General features: G+C 34.6%; 1 protein-coding gene across 6 annotated transcripts in view; it reads left to right on the forward strand.

The window, feature by feature from the left end:
* Positions 1 to 24,995, forward strand: part of DMTF1 (cyclin D binding myb like transcription factor 1) — a 52,713-nt gene that overhangs the window by 10,183 nt on the left and 17,535 nt on the right. For 3 of the 6 annotated variants that reach the window (XM_074194062.1, XM_074194065.1, XM_074194064.1), the window contains exons 2-12: positions 487 to 609; positions 5,098 to 5,214; positions 5,965 to 6,087; positions 6,356 to 6,450; positions 10,477 to 10,591; positions 14,344 to 14,420; positions 17,296 to 17,453; positions 19,216 to 19,248; positions 20,531 to 20,640; positions 22,842 to 23,070; positions 24,292 to 24,443. In XM_074194062.1, coding sequence (XP_074050163.1) covers positions 5,106 to 5,214; positions 5,965 to 6,087; positions 6,356 to 6,450; positions 10,477 to 10,591; positions 14,344 to 14,420; positions 17,296 to 17,453; positions 19,216 to 19,248; positions 20,531 to 20,640; positions 22,842 to 23,070; positions 24,292 to 24,443 — 1,201 coding nt within the window. In that variant the 5' untranslated portion in view covers positions 487 to 609; positions 5,098 to 5,105. Of the gene's footprint in view, positions 1 to 486; positions 610 to 909; positions 956 to 5,097; positions 5,215 to 5,964; positions 6,088 to 6,355; positions 6,451 to 10,476; positions 10,592 to 14,343; positions 14,421 to 17,295; positions 17,454 to 19,215; positions 19,249 to 20,530; positions 20,641 to 22,841; positions 23,071 to 24,291; positions 24,444 to 24,995 lie in introns of all 6 variants that reach the window. The other 3 variants (XM_074194066.1, XM_074194067.1, XM_074194063.1) reach the window with 2 other exon arrangements.

The raw sequence follows: 24,995 nt of genomic DNA on the forward strand, positions 1-24,995 counted from the left end.
CTGTGATGTTATATGGTTAATTATTAAAAAGACAACTCTAAAAATCCACACTGCAGAGAAAGCGCTTAGGTAGAGTTGGTAGGCATTACATCATGTAGAATTGCATATACTGATAAAACCACAGGTCCAATCCTTATCCGTCTTAGGGAACGCTATGATTTTAGAATTAGAGTTACAAATAATAAAGAAAGGCAGTGGAACATGTACACCTTTGTGCATATTTGTTGTCTTCTCCATTTGATAATGAGCTTCTTGAAGGCAGGAACTTTCATTTGCCTATCTTGCATTTAGCACCAGTGATTACCCATGTAGTTTGACTGAGTATATGGTTAGTGTATTAAAGAAGCACCCAGGGTAAGTTAAATAGTTAATACTGGAATGGCAACAGCTAACTAACGCTCCCATCTATGTGTCTTTCTATTAAACCTTATAAATTATTAAACTTGAACATAATTGAGCCTGATTGTATAATCCTGTTATTCCTAGAATGGTCCAGAAATAGAAACATGGAGGAAACTCAATCTGGTTAACATGAAGGTAATGCTACTGGCAAAGACAAAGCACCTTGAATCTGTGGCAAGGGCAATAACTGTTTCATCTTTTGACTAGGTAAGTTTGGAGTAAGAATGCAACATGACCCTCCCCGATCCTGTTGTTTTAGTCATGCTAGAACCATTCCCATCATCTACTTTTAATATGGGATTTATATATTTACTATACTCAGCACATTAAATATTACACAGACATATATTAGTCACAAAGTGTGTTCAGTGCCCATGCTAAGGACCTATCCCTTTGTATGAAAATAATTTTTACAGCAAAATATTAACCAAACCCTTAAAAGTATGTATTATGACTGCAATTGCCTGAATATTTGAAGATTTAACTTAATATCTCTTTTGCTTTCAGCCCCTCTTGTTCAATCTTTTCAAATGCATAGCACTTTCTGACCTTAGTAAGTATAACATAGTAAACACAATTTAATATTTCATTATTGATTCAAGGTCTTATCAGATCTCAGTATCATTATTCAGAACAAATTTTCATGTAAAATGCTGAAGGTGTAGATGGAGGAAAGGGTATTCAATCTTTTATATCTAAATATCAAATATCCAAATATCTCTTGATGACTTAATAACTAAGTAATTTTTTAGGTGTAACACCTGCAAAATAATCTCTTAGTGTTTAAGGGATAAAGAATTGTAAAGAGATTAACCAGATAACATAGCAAAAGGAAATTCCAATTCCATAAAAGTAATATACTAATCTTTACCCTTAGAATTGGCTTAGTTTTCTTTCCTTTGTTATTCTTTTTCTTTCTCAAGTCATTTTCTCTGTTTCTCCCTCAGAGGATAAGAGGTGTACAACTGTAATGTATACCATCATTATTTAGTCTAACTTCTTCATCTTTGAGAGATGAGAAAACTGAGGATGGAGACAGGTGAAATAACATATCAGAGATTCATCTCCTAAGTGGCAGAGCTGGGATATGAATCCAGGTCTGCTCCACTTCACATTCTTTCCACTAATATCTAACTACCTCTTCCTTTCTCCTTTTTTCTTTTTTTTCTTACTACTCTCTAATTGAATATGTAATTGCTATGAAAGACATTTTAAAAATATTTCTTGAATTTACTGGTTTTCTCCTCTGAAATTCAACTGTGATGCCTGATCATATGGAATTGGAATAGATTCTCAAATGTTGTTAGTGAATTCTAAACTTCTAAGATGGGAAAGTCTTCTTTTATGAGACAGGCAGCATCCTGTGGTCTAAGGACTAAACCTAGCTAAGTTTGGAAAGGCATTTTCACCAGAGGATTAGTCACCATATGGTGAAATTTTTTAGCCACCAGAAAAAGATGTCTGATGAGATCTTTAGAAGCATTATCTCTGTCTTTGGGGATATACCCTCTGGATTGAAATCACGGATTTTTGAGGTAATGAAGTATCAATTAAGTTTTGCTTTTTAACGTAATTTAAAAACCAAATGAGCTTGGTTTTTCATATGCCTGTCTTCTCTCCCTCCCCAAATTCACTTATAACTTAAAACAATTTTTTCTCTTCTGTGTAAAATTCTTCCTTCCCTTCCATAGTTATTGGCCTCAAATTTAGAGATAACCTAAAAATTAATATTTAAACTCATTTCCATTATCAGTTTAGCTTGCAAGAGGGTTGTCAAATTAATTAAATATTCTAGCTAGTTTTTATTAATTGATCACAAATATAAGCCCTTGTCATAGAAGTAATTAATATTTTTTCTATTTTACCAATGGTAGTTTTACCTTGGTAGTTCCATAGAAACATGAATGAATGAATGTTTTATAGTATAATTATACCAATTCTCTGATTTAGTAGTAGGATCTAAAGATAGCATAGAGTATCCATAGGTAATTTAGAAAAGCAAGAGTTAACAATTAAGACTTACATGCCTTTGGAGTGGCGAGGTGGTGCAGTGGATAGAGCACCAGCCCTGCAGTCAGGAGGACCTGAGTTCAAATCTCACCTCCGACACGTAATAATAATAATGTGTGACCTTGGACAAGTCATTCAACCCCATTGCCTTAAATTTAAAAATTTAAAATAAAGGACTGATTATTGTCTGTTTGGGGAAAAGGCATTATCCTAAGATGAAGATCCTGAGAATTAGAAAGTACATCCCATCTAGAGCTAAAACTAGGGACTAAACTTGAGGTTTAGTCTGACAATACAGGTGGGAAACTTCTCTATAATTTGCAGTCTTAAAGAATGGCCTGTGGGGGCAGCTAGGTGGTGTAGTGGATAAAGCACCAGCCTTGGAGTCAGGAGTACCTGGGTTCAAATCCAGTCTCAGACACTTAATAATTACCTAGCTGTGTGGCCTTGGGCAAGCCACTTAACTCCATTTGCCTTGCAAAAAACCTAAAAAAAAAAAAAGGAATGGCCTGTGGGGCAGCTCGGTAGTGCAGTGGATACAGCACCACCCCTGGAGTCAGGAGTACCTGAGTTCAAATGTGGCCTCAGACACTTAATAACCACCTAGCTGTGTGACCTTGGGCAAGTCACTTAACCCCATTGCCTTAAATAAATAAACAAAATTTAAAAAGAAAAAGAATGCCCTGCCCTTCTGAAAGGTGGAACCATTGACCCAGAGATGTATGGGGAGAATGTGAGTTTTTAACTTGAGGTCTTGCTCTCCTCACTGGGAACAGTGTCTTAGACATAAGAGGTGCTGAGTAATACTTCTTGATTGAGGAGGACTTGACAGAGAACATATCTTTTACAATAAGTGGTGCAGATTATACTTGAAGCACATGAATTGGATTTGAATGATTTGTGCCAAGTTTCCAGCCTCATTTTTTTCCTCCAGAGCCATCTGGGTCTAGTGGCCAGATAGGAATCAGGAGGTCTGGAGACGGCCCTGGATGTGAGGCAATCAGGGTTAAGTGATTGCCCAAGGTCATACAACTAGTAAAAGTCAAGTGACTGAGGCTTGGATTCGAATTGCTATCCTCCTGACTCCAAGTCTTAAGAAGATTCTATTCACTCTGCCACCTAGCTGCCCTTATTTGATTGCTTTAAAGTTTTAGTATCTACATGATAGAATGATCCAAATGGTTTTCTAGGACAGATTCCAGCCCAACCCCTGCCTTCTACCTGATACTAAATGTTGGCACTTGGCCAAGTTTGCTTCTTTAAGAATTAAAGTAGAGCAATAGATCAAAGAGGTTTTGTTTTTAATGGATCATAAGCTCACTCTAAGTAAACACTGAGCAGCTGGAAAAAAAATATATATATATATTTTTTTTTTTTTTGCCCAGAGATGTGATTTCTTCTGCAATTGGGATTCCTAGTGAGGAATGGGCTACTGTGCTGATGCAGATTGGCAGCAGTTCTAGAATTTACAGTCTTAAGAGAGTTGCCCTCATCAGAGGTGTCAAAACACATGGATGGCAGGCCTCTAAGTTCCTTCAAAACTCCCAAATCTGTCCCTAAGCAGAGTAAAATGTAATTAGAGATTATTTAACAAAACAAATAAAAATGAATAATATTATATTTTAAAACTAAGTCAGTTTTTTTGCCTCCAGGGATCATTATTATGGATTAGTAGTCTCCATTTCTATTTGAGTTTGACATCACTGACCTAGAACACCAAGAAGTCAAATGATTTGCTCATATTCACACAGCCAGTGTGTATTAAAGACAGTATTTGAATACAGGTCTTTATTTCTGAGGCTAGCTCTCTGTCAACTATGTCATGCTGCTATTTTTGCCTCTCTTAAATAATTTTAGGATAAATTAATAGAAGCATAGTATTCTATAATTCTGCAGTTTTCTGCACTAGGCCAATCCTTTTTGAAGTTTTGTCTTCAGTCAAAGGATATTGACAGGCTGAATGATGGCCAGGTTGGTGAGAAGACTAGAATGTACTATTCGAGGACTATTTGAGGAATTTAAGCTATTTTGCCTAAAGAAGAGAAGACTTAAGGAAAATTGGAAAGCTGCTTTCCAGGGAGAATAGAATTGTTCTGTTTAGCAAAAGCAGAAATAATAGGTAGAAGTTGAGGAGGAGTAAATTTTTAGATTCTTGGAAGGAAAAATTTCAAACATTTAAAGTTTTAGAAAAGTGAAATGAATTGCTTTAAGAGATGTTGCGCTCCCCTTCACTTAAAGTCTTCAAGGGTTGGGTACCAGTTACCAAAAATTATTATAGAAAGGATTCCCATTCAGATATAGGATTAGATATCCTTAAGTCTCTTCACTCTCCTAGTATCTGCAAAAATGCAGTATAACTGTGAGGGTTATATGTGAATTAACAGATGACCCCAGAGTATTTGTAAAATGCAAGGAGCATTTTATAAAGGAAAGCCTCTTAAATTTAGTCTTAGCCAACTAGGTGCTGATAGGAGTCCATCATTTAGAACCCAGGAGAATAAATGCCTATCTGGCATTATCAAGTGGAAACTTTCTTTTCTGAAACCCAACCTGCAGTTGTAGTTTTTTATAAGAAACATAGACTGTTAACAAAATCTCTCAAACATAAGACACTTTTTTGTTTTGTCACATTTTTGTCTAGAGTGTACCCTAAAAAGTTTTAATCTGGTGCCTATTCTTGCGCAGATTTGAGTATGAGCACAGTTGAAGAGGAGTCTGACACAGTGACAGTAGAAACTGTGAACTCTGTGACTTTGACCCAGGACACAGAAGGGAATCTTATTCTTCATTGCCCTCAGAATGGTATGTAGAATTTACTGATACTGATTATTTCTAAATAATAATTAATCTCTAAATTTGTGAGGTCCATGTCACCTTGGTACTAAGGTATCCAGGCAGAAATAGAAACAAAGGTCTTCACATGGTGAAACTTGATTTTGTGGGTCTTTTTGCAGTTTATGACTTTTATATTACCACTTTAACTCAGAAGTTGACTCTTTAGTCATGATGACAAAACAATTATTCATACTTTTTGTTGTCATGTATTTCAATGGCAATAGTATAATTTGTATATAGGGATGTTCTAAAAGTATTAGTGTACTCTTAAAGCTTAAAACTGCACTAAAACTTTTAGAATAAATACTATATATTGGAAATTTAACAAATAAGGTGAGATTCTCCCCAATTTCTAACTTATAACATAGATTTCCTTTTTAAACCTTTGAAGGAATTTTAGAAGGATTTAATCTGCTTGTTTGTAATACATTGAGATACTCCAACATTTCCACTATTGTCTATGAAATCTTAAGTAAATCCTTTGCCAGAATGTCCCAAACTGGAATTCTTTGAAGTAGCACTTTTGTTAATATGTTTCCCTTGATCGGCAGATGGACATTGATGGCATAGAGATAGCTATTGTCCTTTTCATTCACCCTGGATTTGGAGAACTTAGGCACATGGATAAGGAAGATGCTATCTAATCTTCTTTGTCTTGAGTTTTAGTTTTCATTTTTGATCCTTGAGTTTAGTCTTTTCCTGAACTTTTTTTATTAGAGACTGATGAAATAGACTCAGAAGATAGTACTGAACCTCCAAATAAGAGATTCTGTTTGTCCTCTGAGGATGATCAGAGTATTGACGATTCTACACCCTGCATATCAGTTGTTGCACTTCCACGTAAGTTCCTTCAAGTTAGGGGTACTATATTCTTTCATTTATTAAAAATGTAAACTTTAGGAATTCATGTGTACACTAGAGCAACGTTTCTAGTCAAGTCTAAGTTGTGTTTATTTCTACTTATTCTGACATGGTCCTTAAACTAATTTATATGAATTATGTTCAACCACTGTTTCACCATTGTTTTCATGGTAGCTAGAATTAGCCATTTTTGTTATGGATGGCCTAGTTCTGGAAATTGGTTATTCTAACTTTTCATCTCTTGAAGTTTCAGAAAATGATCAGAGCTTTGAGGTGACTATGACGGCTACCACAGAGGTAGCAGATGATGAGATTACTGAAGGAACAGTGACCCAGATCCAGGTATGATAAACATTCCAACTTGGCTCAGAATGGATTGGCTAAATGCTTTTGTCAGTTTTGATCTAAGTTTCATTATTAACATCATTTATTTGAAGAGAAACTACTGAATTTTTATCTTAATTTCTGGGGTGAGATACATGAGTGAAGAGTTGAAAAGAAACCAGGTAAGAGACTTGGAAGGAACAATTGGAAAGGAGAACCAGATAAGAACAGTGTCACTGAAGCTAAGGGAGGAGAAAGTATCAAGAACGAGGTAGTAATCAAACAATGAAAAAGTATCAGAAATTGAAAACTGAGAAAAAGTCATTAGATTGGTATTTAATAAGTCCTTGACCACATTAGAGATAGTGGTTTAATTTAGTAATAGAAACAAGCAAATTGGGAATGGGCTGAGGAGTGAGTAATGAGAAAATTAAGGCAGCTAGGCTAGCGCATAGTCTCTTCTATAAATTGGACAATGGAAGAGGAGAAAGAGTGATTGATCATTTGAGGGATATCAGAATCAAGGGAAAATGTTTTTGGATAAGAACAGGCTGTGCACATTTGGAAACATGAGGGTTATACACAGATTGAAGATCTTAGAATTATGGATCTGAAAGATATTCAGAAGTCCAACTCTCATTTTACAGATAAAGGAAATTGAGGCTCTGCAAATTTTTATGATTTCCCAAGCCAGAATTTAAACATTTATTTTCTGATTATAGATCCAATGTTCAAGATGTAGGGATTATTAATGGAGCAAGGCCCCAGAGGGAGGTGGGATTTTAGGAACAATTGGGGGGTTATCAGGTGACCTTAAAAGATCACCTCATTCTCTGAGATCCAATAGAAGGATTAGGGGCTATTTGAAGAAGCAAGATTTGAAGGCTGAGAAATGAAAGATGCAGGAAATCACAGTGGATAACTTTAATCTTCTTGTAAGATAAGAGAGGAGACCATGTGACAGACTTTTTGCTGATTTTTATGTGTGATAGGAATGTGACACAAGTGGTAATTACAGTGGATTAAAATTGGTGAGGCTTTTTTTAAAAAACACATGTCTAGGAGATAGGGAGAGATAAAGATTGCTGGTAATTTTTCTTTAGCCATTTTTGTTAGAAAAATTAGCAAAACTATAGAACTCTGTATCATACAATTCCAGTCATAGTGGTTTATCTGAGGGGCTTCATTTCCAACTATATCCCTCTCTATTTCCTCTACCCAGCAAATAATCCCTTATAACAAAGTTTTAAAAAAATTAAACAAAAACAGGGGCAGCTAGGTGGCACAGTAGATAGGACACCAGCCCTGGAATCAGGAGGACCTGAGTTCAAATTCAGCCTCAGACACTTAATTATTACCTAGCTGTGTGACCTTGGGCAAGTCACTTAACCCCATTGCCTTACAAAACCAAACAAAAAAACAACCACAACAACTAAAGTCAACAGAACCATTGAACATATCAGTCATTCATATCTGAGTATATAGTACACATTCCATACACAAAGTCCCCCACCTTTTGCAAAAAGGAGAGGGGGCATGGTCTCAACCTTTCTTTTAGGTTCCAGGATAGATCATTATAATATCCAGATTTCACTTCTTTTATTTTTTCATTTACATTATTATAGTTGTTGGTTTATATCATTTCCCCCTTAGTTCTGCTTTCTTTTCTGTTTCATTTCATATAAAAAGTATCACTATGGGGTGGCTAGGTAGCACAGTAGATAGAGCACTGGCTCTGGAGTCAGGAGTACCTGAGTTCAAATCCGACCTCAGACACTTAATAATTAGCTAGCTGTGTGGCCTTGGGCAAGCCACTTAACCCCATTGCCTTGCAAAAATCTAAAAAAACTAACTAAATATATAAATAAAATAAAAATAAAAAGTATCACTATGTTTGAATTCTTCATACTTGTCATTTCATATGAGACAATAAATATACTATTTTAATCATATGCCATAATTTCTTTAACCTTTCCTCAATTGGTATTGAGGGTATAAGAATTCCAAAGAAAAACCCACAAATAGAATTATTTAATTGACTTTACAGTAATACTTCAACATAGAGATTGAATTCCAACTACACATTTACCTTTTATGAGGTACTCCTTCATGCTTTCTCAGCTATACACAGTCATCTCTTTAATTTTGCCATCATTCATAGTTGTAACACTTCCATGTTCAGGACTTCCAAAATCTTTTTATCTGACCATATTCTCTTGACTTTCCACTTCTTCTCCTTTCCTACTCTTCATCCACAGTGTAACCTCCAGTGCTTCGACTTCTCAGTTCTTTTCCAGGCCATCTCCCCTACACTTGCCATTCTCTTCTCTTTTCCCCATCTTGACCCCTTGGTAAACCAGTTAAGTTCTATACTGACAGCTTCTCTTGAGACCCTGTCCTCATCTGCCCACCCTCGTTGCAATTATAATCTCTGATTACATTCAGCTAAACCTCAGTCTTGGATCACTTCCCATTATTTGTCACATTCGTTCCTATACATATGATGCTGACCATAGGTAGAGAAAATCTAGCAACTGTTTCAACTAGATTGCATTACTGATTTATGTTAAACAATTTCAATTGGGTCCTCATTGCTCCTAGGCAATCCTTCTACACCCCCCATATGAACTCATACTTCCATACCTTTTCCTCTTTACTCAAACCATGAAAATCTAATTCTATCTCTTTTGCTGGTTCAACATCCAAATCATATCCTTTAGCTGAAGGTGTTCTATCCTGCCCCCTTCTCTCTATTGATACTATACTAATTCAGTGATCTCAGCAGCCCTCAAGAATTAAATGTCTTCTCTGAATTGTTGTTTCTTAAATATTTACCTAATATTTAATTTTGCTACTTAAATATACTTTTCTTGCCCTAACCTCTCTGCTGATCTCCAGTCTGTGTTTGGCATTCAAAGCCCATCATATAAAATGAAAAGGTTGAACTAAATAATCTTTAAGATGGTCACAGTGGGGTCCTATGAACCCCTTGAGTATATTGGAAGTGTTGGGATTCTGAGCACCTTTAGTCCCACTGAGTTTAGAAATGTAATTAAGGTTAGTTGCAAAAAAGTTATCCAAGGCTACAATGATACCATACAAATTAATTACAGAAAATGCTCCTCAATCTAGTATTTCTGATATCTCATACCAAATCCAGGATTATAATACAGACTGTTTTTGTAATGATTAATCAGAAAACCTTTATTGAGTGTCTACTGCATGTCAGGTATTATGCTGATGATACTCTCTAGAGGTTTCATTTTCTAATTGATTAAGATTCAAACACAAACTGAATTTAGTATTTAGTTCTTCCTTAAAGTAGGATTTATTAGGTGAGATATTTCTGATTTGTGACTTAGAATCATAGAATTAGAGCTTGAAGAGGTCTGAGGGATCATCTAGCCAACCCCCTAATTTTATAGAAAAGGAACCAAAAGCCCATGGAAGTATGGTCCTAGATGGAGGTTGTAATTGGAATAGCCAAGATTTGAACCTAGTTGTAGCTCAAAAAATTCTCATTAATTTGTAAAAATGAACCACTGCATTCAGTAAAATGACAAAAAGAAAAATACTTCGTATACACAAAAGATTTTAACTTCACATTTAAATAAAAACATAAGTAAACATAAGTTCACTGAATCAATTCCTAGCCAATTAGAAAAAAGTGACACATTAGCTACACTGCTGCACATGGAATCAAGGAAGGCTGGATTCAAATCTTGCCTCCATCACTTCCTAATTGCATTACCTTAAATCAAGTTGCTCTGAGCCTCAGTTTTTTTCCAAGAGTTTATCATCCTTGGTTATTGTAAAGATAAAATGAAATAACATATGTTAAGTGTTTCACAAATTGTAAAGCACCACAGAAATACTAGGTAATATTTTAATTACTCTTTTAGAGCAAATTATTTTGTTATCCTTTATTTCCATGTCTCATTCTTAATTTCATAAGTATTTCTAATTGTTTTAATCAAAAATTCTGTGTATAGAAGAATCTTAATTGTTGTGTTAATGATCTTTTCTTCTTACTTTCCTTTAAAGATCCTACAGAATGAACAGTTGGATGATGTGTCTCCTTTAGGCAATGAAGAAGTTTCAGCTGTTAGCCAAGCTTGGTTTACTACTAAAGAAGATAAAGATTCACTAACTAACAAAGGTAAGATACTCAATGACTTTGGTCCTGCCTATTGGGTGAAATGATAGTATGGGTCTCTTCATGTGTTTAGAGAATGAAGTCTAGGATTCTCTGAAACAGACCTTTATATCTCTAATCGAACATGTCAAATTAAATTAAATATGCCCCAGAATGAAATAAAAACCAAACCTAGCATTTATTTTTGCATTCACTAATTGGTGACTGAAAACTTGGTTTTGGTTTTGGTTTTGGTTTTGTTTTGGAGTTTTTCTCCTGCACAGATATGTAGCAAGTCTGAACAGTATAGTTGCCAATTTACTGCTATGATGACATGAATTAAGGTCAGGTTGTTGTTTCATGAGTACTTGGCCTTGCTTCAGTGGTACTTTGGTGTAATAATAATCTGGTTGTTGTTTTTTTTTTTGTATGTATTGTTTGCACTACTGATTAGGTGATGCAATTAGATCTAGAAACTGCTATGAGATGAAGTAGAAAGTCAGGATTGGAATGAATGTAACTACGAGTTGATTATTAAGTGTGTGGAAAGGAAGAAGAGGAAACTAATAAAGCACTAAGTATCATTGATTCAAATTTTAAAGCCATTTTTGAATATTGTGCCACTAGGATGGCTTTCTGTGTACTAAATGATATATGACTTTGTGTGCCATATCCAGCTTTAGATAGAAATTAAATGCATATTATGTTGGAAGAATAATACCAACTGCAAGAAGTATTTTAGCAAAAGACATACTATAATAGCCTCTTTGGGATATGCTTGTTGTTCTTAATAATTATGTTTAAAATTAAAATAAATTTAAACATTAATAAGTATCACGCAAACCACCTAGAAGGATCTTCCTACAAGTTTCATGAGCCTCATTTTAGCAAAAAATAGACCTTTAGGAAGCCCTGGAGTCTCGTTATGATATGAAGATGACTGCCTTCTTGAAGCCTATGCCAATGGAGCACTCCTGTGGCAGATTCTCCCACACAGGAAAGGTTTGACATATGGCTCTGGTAGCAAATTGTGTCTGCTGCTTTCCAAGGACCAGACTAGCTATGTAAGGAAAAAGTCACCACCAGTAGGCTGGTCACAAGGCTGTGATTTCTTCAGGCATTTCCACCCATGATTACCTACTTGTAAGCCAGCCTCCGCAACCATTGTGTACAAGAACAATCCTTGTGGAGATGCCACCTAGCAACTACTTCTACTAAAACTATTGGAGACCCAGAATAGAAAATTCTTACCACCAAAGTCCTTGGCACAATTGATAATGCAACATCAGAAACAAGTATGGCAATCTCTATGGAAATGATACCAACGAAGATGCATCACCATCTGTTTTGTTGTTGAACCCTAAGGATCACTGTGCCCTTCATTTACACTGAGCCTCCTAATATTTTCACTCCTGCCTTTAGTATATAAACTTGAAAGCAAGAACTTGCTTTTTTCTGTTTGTGTCTCTAGGACATTGTATTTCATAAAACAAAGAATACCAAATACCCTTAAGTCCAGGGTGGCCCTCTCCCATTTCTTCAGTAATAGTGGAACAGGGAGCAGTTATTAGACTATCCATAGATATTTCCTGAGATCTTGATACTCTAAATGTAAGGTATATGTCAAGTGACCAACAGGCAGATACTAAAGAAACTGAGACATTTCCAGATTTTTAATTTCTCTTATTAAGTACCCATATTATGAAAATATATTGTGAAGTACTTTGCAAATCTTATAATATATCATATAAATATTCTTTTGAAAAAAAGACTGGTGAAAATAATTTCAGCTTATGTGCTAATACCTGCTAAGAAAGAGTTTTGATGAAGAAATTCATAAGATCTTTTAATTGTCAGTATATGCTTTGAAACTCTGGGATTTCAGTACAAAGGTAGGCTCAGATAAAAACGTCAAGAAATATAGTTTTGAAGTAAGAGATGAGAGAAACCAAAATCTTACAGACTATATATAGAAGCCTTATGCCCATTTTATGGTGAATATCAAATAACATCACAAAAAATGAAGCTGATTCTATTTTAATAGGTAGGAAATAGCTAATAATTGATGTGGAAATTATTCTTTAATTAACTTTCTGTTTACCAATTTGCCAGGACAAATATCAAAAAGATACAAAAATAGAAGAATAAAAATGACAAAAGTTCTGATCTATATAATTTTAAATCTATATAATTTTAAAAACTTATAACTTGACCTATTTAAATTAGTAATTGATGCTAAATAGTGGGAAATGGATGGAGGAATATATAACAATTTCAAATAGAAGTTTAGCTAACATATATGAATTGTCATCACGAGACTAAAAGTGAGATGCTAATAATGGGAAATGGATTAAGGAAAGGACATTAGCATTATAACAATTTCATATAGAAGTTTAACCAACATGTATTGATTGACATCAAAAAGAGACTAAAAACAAAAAACACATGATCTTCTTGCTAGCCAGTGAGATATGTCAGCTAAGGGCAATAAGTTTAGAATACAAATTCATTTATAAAATATGAAAAAGGATGATGCAAAATTATGGGGAATATTAATAAAACTGCAAGAAACAATGAAGAAAATAGTTTGGAAGAAAGATTGTTAAGAAACTTCACTAAGGGGAGGCTAGGTGGCATAATGGATAAAGCACCAGCCCTGGAGTCAGGAGTACCTGGGTTCAAATCCAGTCTTAGACACTTAATAATTGCCTAGCTGTGTGGCCTTGGGCAAGCCACTTAACCCCATTTGCCTTGCAAAAACCTAAAAAAAAAAAAGAAAGAAACTTCACTAAGCAAAATCATCAAAAGACCTTTTAAAGTTGAGGCTAGACAAAATATGGGAAAGATATATTTGGAGAAAGTTCCATTTTGAAGTTCTTATTCTGATGAAATTCCATGTTTAAAAGTACAGAACAAAAATTCTAGTAATATTGTGTGGCTAAGTCACAGAACAGTAATCTGAGTCACTTAAAGTGAAATTATGAATCACCAAAGGACAATGGAAAGGTAAATGAATGGTAGGAATGAGCAGGAAGGTACACATTGCAAATGCAATATTATGCAGAAGAAGCATTATAAATGATGTTAAATACGTGATTGAGAAAGAAGATGGATTGTCATTGTACTCCATTGATGCATTCATATTAATATAATCTGAAGAAAGCTCAGCACTTTGAAGAGAGCCCCTTGAGGCAAACTTATGGGAAGACAGAAACAGTAGGATTGTAGGATGCTCAAGCATGAGTGGGTTATCTGTGGCATTCATTGAGAGGAATACCCAAATTATTGGGATCACAGATATGTTTGAAAACTGGAAAAAAAATCAGAAGGATAAGGAAAATACCTAAAGAAAAGGAATAATATTTCCCATTAAATTATGTTTTAAATGTTCCTTTTGCCCATATTAAGATATATGTTCTTTTTACAGGTTTAGGATTTTAAAAGTCAAGATGACTACATAAATTGGTATAGTTAATGTTGATTTTCTCTCCCCCTGCCTTTTCTCCTTTCTGTCATACACACACACACACACACACACACACACACACACTCACACATTCACACATTCACTCACTCTCCTTCACAAAATTTTTCATAGAGAAAAATTTTAAGGGGGAAGAATAAAAAACCAGATAATGTGAAATCAAATTTACTTAGAAGGTTGGGACTTTTTCAGTTGTTTATTTGTCTGTTTTACAAAATTAATCATTCATAACTTTATTATTCTTCATAGCAAGCAATAATAGTTCCATGACATTGCTTATTGTTTTTTTTAGGGCATAAATGGAAGCAGGGAATGTGGTCAAAGGAAGAAATTGACATTTTAATGAGTAATATTGAACGTTATCTAAAGGTATCTATTTTAATGTATTTTTATGTTTAATTCATTTAATCCAGCAAAACATTCAAATAAAATAAAAAAAGATTAAGCATAAAACTATAAACTCTAAATCAATTGTCATTTGTTTATATTAACTTTAACAAAATGATAATAAAAACATTGTTTGCTTTCATGTTCCCTTCTCATCCTTTTTTTCTTTTGTACATTTTTTCAGACTTATTATTGGTTGGTTGGTTTTTTAATTTTATAGAGACACTGTCAATGTTTTTTTATTCTGTTTTCTTACCTATATCACTATAAACATTTTCCTACTTTTCAAATTTTATTTTTCTTGATTTTTTATTTCATTGTTGTGATATAATTATATTACTTTCTTTAATCAGACTTCCTGTTTGTAAAAAAAAATAATTTTAACAAATAATCCTAAGAATTTATAATTATTCTCAGTATTATAATATTCACAGCATAATGTCAATAATTTTAACATACATGATCATGATTTTAAACTACCTAAAATCATTAACTTAAGATTTCAAGTCTGAGTTTCACTTGCTAAAGTTCTTCTGCTTGAAGTAAGAGTAAACTTGTAAATCTTCTTTGTTTCTGTCAGGACTTTAAAGTACATGCTGTGCTTTAAAAATTTGTAAGAAACCTATGTTTTGCAGAATTACTTTAGCTTACATGGTCTAAAGGCCAAGAATTTACTTTACTCTTGGACTTAAAACCAGGTCTGACTTGCCTAGAAAAAATTGTGTTTGCCTCCCATGTGGAGGTACAGCAATTAGCTATTAGATTGCCTTAGAATCATGATTGATCGGCCCTATTAGGTCCAAAATCCAGGGGGATTACTGACAGGAGATCTTTGAAATTTGAAGGAAGAGAAAGGAGCCACCATGGAACTGTAGAGACTATCATTCCAGCCATTGTTCCCTAGCTTAATCAATCAACAGATATTGAGTGCTTACTATGCTGTAAGGTCCTGGATAGATGCTGTAGGGGATGCAGAAGATATAACATATGTTCCCTGTCCTCAAGAATCTTATACTCTAAGAGATGAGGTATATACTACTTCAGCTTCAAATGGGAATCTTCCTTCTATTCATGCAAATAACTCCATAGTATACTAATGGTCTTTCAGAATTCTTTGGCCAAAAAATTCATTACTCTACAGGTAACAGCCTCTGCAGATGTAACTACAATGGTTCTTGATCAATAGATATCATCACTGGGCCTACACTTGAAGCTTTTCTAGCTTGGAAGGCCTGCCAGAACTGACAGTCAGTCATCATAGTTATCAGAGTAAAATTTTAGGAGATATATATTATAACTAAATTTAAAATAGTGAGTGCCAAATGAGTGAGCCAAATTCACTTAGGAGCTCTGAGGAGGGAGACAGTGATGCCCCAATTTTCTCCTACTTTTTCAACAGATTCATAATATAACTGAGCTTGGAAATCTGCATTGTAGTTTTTTCTCTTCCCATGTATAGGAATAGAGCACTGGTGTCTCCAGCACAGTCTCTAAATAAGATGAAACTTATGTCAATCTTCAGTATGTTATGATCTTCAGAAATTAAAGGTTTTATGTGAACTGTAATTAACAAGGACAATGTAGAAACGACATTTACCCAAATGTACAGAAAAAAACAAGTTGAGTTATAAAATGCAGAGTACTAAAGAGTTACCAAAATGACCATTGGCAAAATTCCCCATAAATAGTAATAGTAATGATATTTAAAAGGGGGCTATGCATTTAGGGTAAGCAATAAATACAATTAATGTAGTAGAAGGAAAAATCTGTTGTTTAGACTCAACTCTTTCACCCCAGGCAAGTCATTGAAATTCCTTGGACTCCAGTATTCTCATCTCCAAAATGATTGTCCCCAGCATTAAGGGAGAAAGAGAATGCAAAGAGATGTACCAGTGGGGAAAACCACTGCAGTTATCTAGACTGTAATTAAATAGAATTTGAACTAAAATAGCACCTGTGAAAATGGAAAAGAAACATTGGGAAAGGATTGAGGAATAATTGACCTGAATGCAGAGGGAAAAAAATAGCCATTAATTACTCCCAAGTTTTCCATCCTGGGTTCTTGAAAGAATTATTGACAGGAATAACACTGTGAATTGATTTGTAGAAAAAAGAATGAACTTGGTTTTTAAACACTTGTTACTACATACATACATACATACATATATAAGTATATATGTACTTTTTCTACACTACTTTATAGTGATTTATTCCCCTAGAGGAGCCCTATAGCTCAGTCAGTACCTGGTGCATAGTAGAAAAGAACTCCAGACCTGAGCTCCTGTACTTGTGTGGCCACTTCTGTTAGTAAGACCTGGGGCAGATCACTGACTCTTTCTGAAGGGCTTCAGTTTCTTTATAAATGAAGTGGTTGTACCTCTCAGATCCATTATAGCTCTAATTCCTTTACCTCTACTCTCAAATTTTTAAAGATAAAAGCCAAGAGTAGATTCTTTATGAGAAATAGGTTCTTGTTCTTTTTACATCCTAGGTTTTTTCTGTCTGCAAAGGTAAACAACAGGAACTTAAGAAATATTTATTGAATTAAGAGGCAGATACAACTTTATGGAAGATTGTTTAGAAAATGTTTTAAATTCTTCATAATTTTAAAAGCAGTTTAATACTTTCCCATTTGTAAAATGAAGTTGCTATCATTTTTCATATTTTTGAACATCATTTTTAATTTTATCAGTGGCCTTTCTGATAATACGGGAGTGTGTGTGTGTGTGTGTGTGTGTGTGTGTGTGTGTGTGTGTGAAAAACACTTATTTTTCTAAGTGTCATGATTGAGATTAAAAGTGATAGATTTAGGATTTATATCCAAAATCCCTAAATCAAACAAATGTAACCCATTTAGGCACGTGGAATAAAAGATGCCACAGAAATCATCTTTGAGATGTCAAAAGATGAAAGAAAAGATTTCTACAGGACTATAGCGTGGGGTCTCAACCGGCCTTTGTTTGCAGTGTATAGAAGAGTTCTTCGCATGTACGATGACAGGAACCATGTGGGAAAGTATGAATTTGGAAACCTTTAATTCTGTACATTGTGACTAATGACAAGGAACAAATACATTTGGAAATGTAGTTTCTTAAGAGGCCAGTGTGAATTTATCCTAGTGCCTTACCAAAAATGAATCCTGCTTTCAGTGTGGAGAGACAGACACTCCCCATGGACAAGGCCCCCTTTTGTTAGCTTAGTAACAAAATCTCCCTACCCAGTGTTCAAATCTTAACCTGCCTCATATTGAACTTGGCTTTGTTACTAAAGCTTCTAATGTGGAGAGCTTTGTTAAAATATGAGAATATTTCTTCATAATTCAGGAGTCATAATTTTCTAAACTCCAAGGATGAGCATTTGGAAGTCAGATTTTTTTTTTACAAAATTAAAGTGGACCTGGGTTCAAATCTGGTCTCAGACACTTAATAATTACCTAGCTGTGTGGCCTTGGGCAAGCCACTTAACCCCACTTGCCTTGCAAAAAATAATCTAAAAAAAAGGGGGGGAAAAACAAAATTAAAGTGGAAACACTGGGAACAAAGAGAGGCATGCATTGTTCATGGTGAGAGATTGTCCAGAAAAGTATAAGATATAGATAGATAGATAGATAGATATACTTTTTAAAACAATCCTACTTGCTATATGAAAATTTTAGAAATTTTTTTAAAAAATATTGCTCAAGTCTTGAACTCTTAAGCATGTTTGCCAGTCTGGCTTATGCTACCTTTTCTACAGGTGCTCAATTCCATGATATGAGCACATTTTAAAAGCTAAATGTGTGTGTGTGTGTACATATATGTATATATGTACACACACACACTTTATATATGTATACATACACACATATACACAAGGAAAGAAATTCTGTTTCCATGGCAGTTGAGAAAGAAAAATAATGAGCATTTTGATTGGCTTGATATTTTCAAAATAAGCAACTTATTGGCAGTAAGCATTTTGAATACAATCCCCCACCTTGTATTCCATATATGAGAATAAAGTTAGAAAGGTGCTATAGGTTCAACTAGTTATTAATAACTAGTTACTAACCTTCAAGTTAGAGCAAAAGCATAGCAGATGTCCAAATGTAAAGAAGTTGACTAGAATTTTTCAAGATAGAATTTGGTACTGGAGATTTTCTGTCATCCTTCCCCTTTTAGGGAATGTTTTTGGTTTCAAAAAGTCTAAATTTACTTTAAAAATTAAGGTGAGGAAAAATTATGGGTAACAGCTTTGCTTTTAAAGTTTTTTAAAAAGCATTTTAGATAAAAAGAATTTCTCAGTTAATATCAAACTTGATAATGCTGGACCTAAATGTATGTGACTTAAATTAAGAAGAGAAAAGGAAAAGGTGACGTTCACATTCATTTTTTTAGATTTCCTACTCACCAACTTCTTTAAAAATTATGTTTTGTTCACAGATTATAGTGAACACAAGAGATTAAGGGTTAAAATTGTTTTCATCCATGTACAAACATTCAATAATATATAAAGCAACTGGATTTCATTAAAACATATTATGTATGATTAGTGAAATCTCAATACACTTAATAAAAGTTCATAAGAACAAAAAAATTAAAAATGAATAAAAATTATGATTGTTAACAAAAGTAGATTCATGTCTTAAAGATAATTATGTTTTTGTATTTTATCTAATCTGAACATTTTTAGTGTTTGTAAATTGTCTTCTTATATGAGATTGATTTTTATTAAGGTTTTTTAGCTTTGTATTTATTCTACACTAACTGATTCTCTAAATTTCACTTTTAACATTCTCCAGGTATACTCCTGAAGAAATTGAAAAACTTAAGGAGTAAGTTTATTTTAATTTTTTTTTTCAATTAATAGCACCTGGTATACTTTTTATAACTTCTGTTGTGAAAAGCTTCACTTTGAACATTTTAAGAGATTTTTGGAGGGCTGTGATTATTAATTCACTGATCCTGGAAGAGAGTTTAAGAATTGAAAATCATTTCTGCCAATTGTCAAAGTAATGACTAAAAATATTAAATTGTTCTAAAGTATTTTATAACTTTCAGAGCTCTTCCAAATATTGTTCTCATTTTATTCTCACAACAACCTACCAAAGTTGTTAAAATAGGCATTCTAATACCCATTTTACAGATGAGAAAACCAAAACTTAAGGAAGTCAAGTAATTTGTCCATGTCTAATGATGGCAGAACCAGAACTAGACAGAATTCAAGTCTTTTCAGTCCTGGCATTTTTCTTCCCTAATCACAATTTTTGTTTCTTTAGAAGTAGATGAACTTTTGACTCTGGTGTTTATATCACTCTACTTCCCTAAAAGTAGACTCCAATATTGAGATGAAAGCCAGGTTTATCCCATGTGATTTAATATAGAATGATGACTTGGCAAATACTGCTGATGTATTATTTTCTATTTCCTAACAAAAAAAATTTCTTAAGTCCTGCAAGACATATTTAATCTTGTGTGGTAGGGCAATATTTTAAAGACTAAGCAGGAAGTGACCTTAGAGATAAATCATCTAGTCCTCCCTCTTAACTGAGGCTCAGAGAGATACTGACTTGCTTAATTAAGTTCATACAGCTGGTGAAGAGTAGAGCCAAGATTCTTGTCTACCCAGGCTTTCTGACTTGCTGTCCAATTCTCTTTACACTTCAGTACTTCTGCCCTTGTGGAGAAGTGGAAGAAATAAGAAATACTTGAGGATAGATTGTTATAAAATGGTGGGATAGAAAAATAAGAAAACAGAGTATGTGGGAAAAAGAGCAAATAAAGACTACTAAAAGAAGAAAATTATCTAGAGATACCTGGGAGAGCATATAGCAGATGTGGGCTAAGGGGAAATTTTGATCTTTTTTTTTGAAGACATATCCAAGTTACTTATTTCTTCTCTGACCCAGGAAAAAGGCAATTGCTGCCTGTTTTTTCACCCACAGACAACTGTGGACCCCCAAAAAAAGGCCACACTTTCAAACTTTGGTCTCAAAGTATTGCTGCCCACAACTTCCAAACCAGTCATATGGGAAGAAGAAGAATGAAGAATAAATGATGAAATAAAAAGGGAGAAAACAATTGAACCAAATGCTGATTGGCAGACTCTTGTTTTAGGCTCCGGATAAAGCATGGCAATGACTGGGCAACAATAGGGGCAGCACTTGGAAGAAGCGCATCCTCTGTCAAAGATCGGTGCCGGCTGATGAAGGATACCTGCAATACAGGTACTATTTCAGTGTCCAGCACAGCTTGCATGATGTGAATTTTAAACCCCATGTGGTCCTATGTAGAAATAAATCAAAGATTATTTTGTGGAGACATCTCTCCCTTTCCCCTTCAGTGTCACTCCCCTACATCCATTGTGTTTTTGGTTTCTTTAGAAGTCAGTCAAACTGATTTTTTCTTGTTGATTGCTTTTTTTTTCAGTTTAAGTTAAAATCATTCAGAACACTTTAGAATATTCTTATTTCCAGAACAGCTTGGACCAGTGTCTCTGAATCTAAAGCAACCTTGGCAATATTTGAGTCTAAGAAACTTCTTTTATCTAATAAGTGATTTTCACCATTTATACTTGATTTTTCTTTAAAATAAAAGGTCATTCCCCTTACCAGATTGGGATGGGAAGGCTAATAATTATTAGCCCTTCAGTCTCTTCCCTTTGCTTAGCCTCTTATATATTTTCTGAGTTATATATACAAGTGATATTTTTACCCTTTTTCATGATCTCTTCAGGGTATAGACCCAGTAGTGGTATTGCTGGATCAAAGGGTGATTTTCTGAGTTATATAAAGACAACCTTACCACAGGCTATATTTTGCCTTTCCTTTCCAGTTTGAAAACTGGAATTCAGGAAATACCATTCCCCTACATTTGATTCAACAGCCACTTAATAAATTTTATGTGTTTCAAGTGAGTTACATAAGTTAGAAGACATAATTAATGCCTGCCTTTATGGAGCTTTCTAGTAGGAAAATATGGAATGTGCAGAGATAGCAATGATAGAAGACATAATAGTATGGGATAGGTACAAGCAAACATTTATATAGGATTAAAAAGAAAGATTTCATTACCAATAGAAGAGATAAAGGAAGTCTTTCTGGAGTATAGTGCATTTTGAGTTTGCATTTTAAAGAACCCCGTAGGAATTTAATAAGTGGAATGGGAGGTGGCAGTAACAAGTGAGCAAAATTATAAAAGTATGGACAGTGGGGAAGCAGGAACCCCTGCAGTACAGTTTGTACTACAACTATGCAAACTCAATTATGAATAGTGGAAATTGGTCTGAAGAATAAGATATATTAGAATAAAGTTAAAAAGGTGCTATAGGTTCAAGTTATGGTAGACTTTGAATATTAGGCAAAGTAGTTTGAATTTTACTGGAAAGCATTAGGATACTATGGAAGAATAATGAAGACATTCCACCTCTGTGTATGAGGAAAATTAGTGTGGCAGGATACAAAGAGAGGAATTAGGAGAAAAGAATATGAAATAGGAAGAATAATTAGGAGATTGAAGTAACAGTGCAGCAAAATAAAAAGTGATGGCAATGAGATTAGAGAACAAAGGCCAGATGATGAGAGGAAATTATAGAAATGGAATCCAAAGGCACCAGCTACCTTGGGATGAGGGATTGAGATTAAACAGGATGATCTCAAAGATCCCTACCAGTTCTGAAATTCTGATTTCTGATCTCATTGATTAACCAAGGGCAAAAAAGAGCTATCCAGCCTTAATGTCTTAATTTCAGGCAGCAAACACATAGAGGCAGAACTTTCTTGGTCTCTTCTGGAATGTTGATAACAAAACATGAGGCACAGAGTAGCTCTAAGGTATTTGTGGATGAAGGTTGTCAAATAATATCATGATAAATCTGATTACTGAATTGTTAGATTTCTGATCATCCTATTCTGATTTCACTGACTATCTAGAAATCACTGACCTTGACCAGAGCTAGAGAGTCTTCTCTATGGCCAGCATTAAAATTTTGCTTTCTCTTCTAAACCTTCCCTATGTACATTACATTCTGCAACATAAGATTTTAAAATGATAGAAGTTTCTGAGTAGGTTTTGGTTATAGAGATTATATTGGCTAGCATAGAGAGTGCACAACAAAAACAAATTGTTAATTTTGTCAGATTCTCTCCCTTTAAATTTAGTTGTTGGACTAATTTTGGTTGCTCTGCCTAAGAAAGTTAATTCTTCTTGGAATACTTAACTCATTGGGGCAAAAATTGGTTTGTGATTAATTTGACCATTGATGTCAGCATATTTGGCAACCCCTAAATGAATTGTCCAAAAACTAAGTGACTGGAAGTATTAATGTACTTCTTTCAGTCCTTACATATGTAGTGATAAATCTCTGCTTTGCGAAAAACAAACCAGAAGATAGATAGTGGTGGTAGCCTAGAAAATTTCCTCCTTTCAGGGAAGTGGACAGAAGAGGAGGAGAAAAGACTGGCAGAGGTGGTTCACGAATTGACAAGCACTGAGCCAGGTGACATCGTCACACAGGGGGTATCCTGGGCAGCTGTGGCTGAACGAGTTGGGACCCGATCAGAAAAGCAGTGTCGCTCTAAGTGGCTCAACTACCTGAACTGGAAGCAGAGTGGGGGGACAGAATGGACCAAAGAGGATGAAATCAATCTCATCTTGAGGTTTGTGACCTACTGCTTATTGTGAGTCATAGAATCTTGATTGACAGTGTTTCTTTGGACATACAAAGTCAGAAAATCCTCCTTCCCATAGTGACCTGATTCATTTGAGTTCCTAAGTACTTCACATTGAGCTCTTTTTTGTTTTGTGTTCTGTTCCTTTTTAGTGAATTTAGTGCCCGTGCAAAGTACCAGATTGAAGGCCTGGAGACTGAAGTCCTCTCTATCCACAGAACAGGTACGGCACAGGCAGCGGCAGTGCAAACTTTTCCACTGTCCCATTATTGTGCCTCAGCCCTGGCCTGGAGGGACCACAGTTAGGGGGAAGAGGGTTGTTCAGTCTCCATGCCCTTCAATCCTTGGTTGCTCTGCTGAGGCTGCCAAGAATGGGGTCTTAGGCTAGAGTTTACCCAGTTACAAAAAACTAAACTTTAAAAAAAAATGCCTCTATTTCAAACAAGCTACATATAGCTTTTAAAATATAGAGTAACTTCAGTTACTTGATTCAGCCACCCTGGCCTTTATCTGAGTTGGATACCTATAGGGAAAAGACTTTTGATTGTTAGAGAAGTCCTGTAGTTACTAAAGTGTTTTTCTTAAAGATTTTTTTTTAATTCGTTTGGTTTAATCTTAAAACTGAATGTCTCAAGTGGACAATGAATCTTGAAGACAAGAACAAGACATTGAAGAACTCAAAGGTTTTCAACATTGAAATTTAGTCTGATTATGCTATTTGGTAATGAGCATGCTTCATCCTAGCTTGCAAATATAGGCATATAATTTTTAGTGATACTTTTTACCTTATGTTTTTCTTATAAACTTATTTTACAATGTTTCTCTAGTATAAACCACCCACCATTTTTCAATTGGAAAGACTGAGACCCAGGAAGTGTTAATTTGCTCAGAGTTGTATTATGAACCAAGGTAAAGAGCACAATTAAAATTTGGCCCTGGTAGTTCTCTAAACTCTTAAATAATATCTCCTTACCTGCACAATGATACATTTGGACACATAAAACCTTCTTTACAGTTAAAATCATTCATTCTAGCTCTGGAACATCTGGTCTGCATTTGGAATCCTTTCTCCTTGTTAATATATCTTCCTCTCGTGCTCTCCAGTGCCATACTACTTTTAGGCAGTCATAGAAAAAACAAAATCAGGTAGGGTTTCTATTAGTCCCAAAGAGCAGCACTTAACAGACAACCATTTTTGTAACCCATCAGGATAGCAGAGCTTGATGTGGCTGATGAAAATGATATAAACTGGGATCTCCTAGCCGAGGGATGGAGCAGTGTCCGTTCACCACAATGGCTCCGAAGTAAATGGTGGACCATCAAAAGGCAGATAGCAAACCACAAGGATGTTTCATTCCCTGGTAATGTATTAATTAGGTGTTCCTATCCTTTCATTCTTTTGTCATAGTGGACATTTATTAGTGTCATAATGATCAATACAGTCCATAAAATGCTCATCATTAGGATTCAAAGTTGAAAGTTTATTCAAACTTTCTGTTGCTAGATATATATAAGGGCATCTCATTTCAGAGAAGTATAACTTTAAATTCTTAGTTAATCTGGCTATGATGCAACATTTATTTTACCATTTTTTCCTGAAATATAATGACAGTGATTCTGTCATGTGCTTAATTAGTCATGCCCTCAAGAATGTTTGAGGTCCCTAGAGGTATGCACAAACTCCTGTCATTTGTCTTATGTTAGTATTGGGATTGTGACTGTTCCCACACTTTATTTATCTTGAGTTTTGAGCTATAAATAATACTTTGCATTTTCTTCAAAAAAAAATAATATATCTTTGAAATGCCTAAATATTCTAAAATCACAAGTTTGTGCTGTCTATATATATAAACAGTCAAGATGAATTAAATTTCATACATTTAAAAGTCAGTGTTTTTGTGAAAGATTTTTTC

This window comes from Macrotis lagotis, chromosome 7 (assembly GCF_037893015.1).
Source record: "Macrotis lagotis isolate mMagLag1 chromosome 7, bilby.v1.9.chrom.fasta, whole genome shotgun sequence".
Lineage (NCBI taxonomy): Eukaryota > Metazoa > Chordata > Mammalia > Peramelemorphia > Peramelidae > Macrotis > Macrotis lagotis.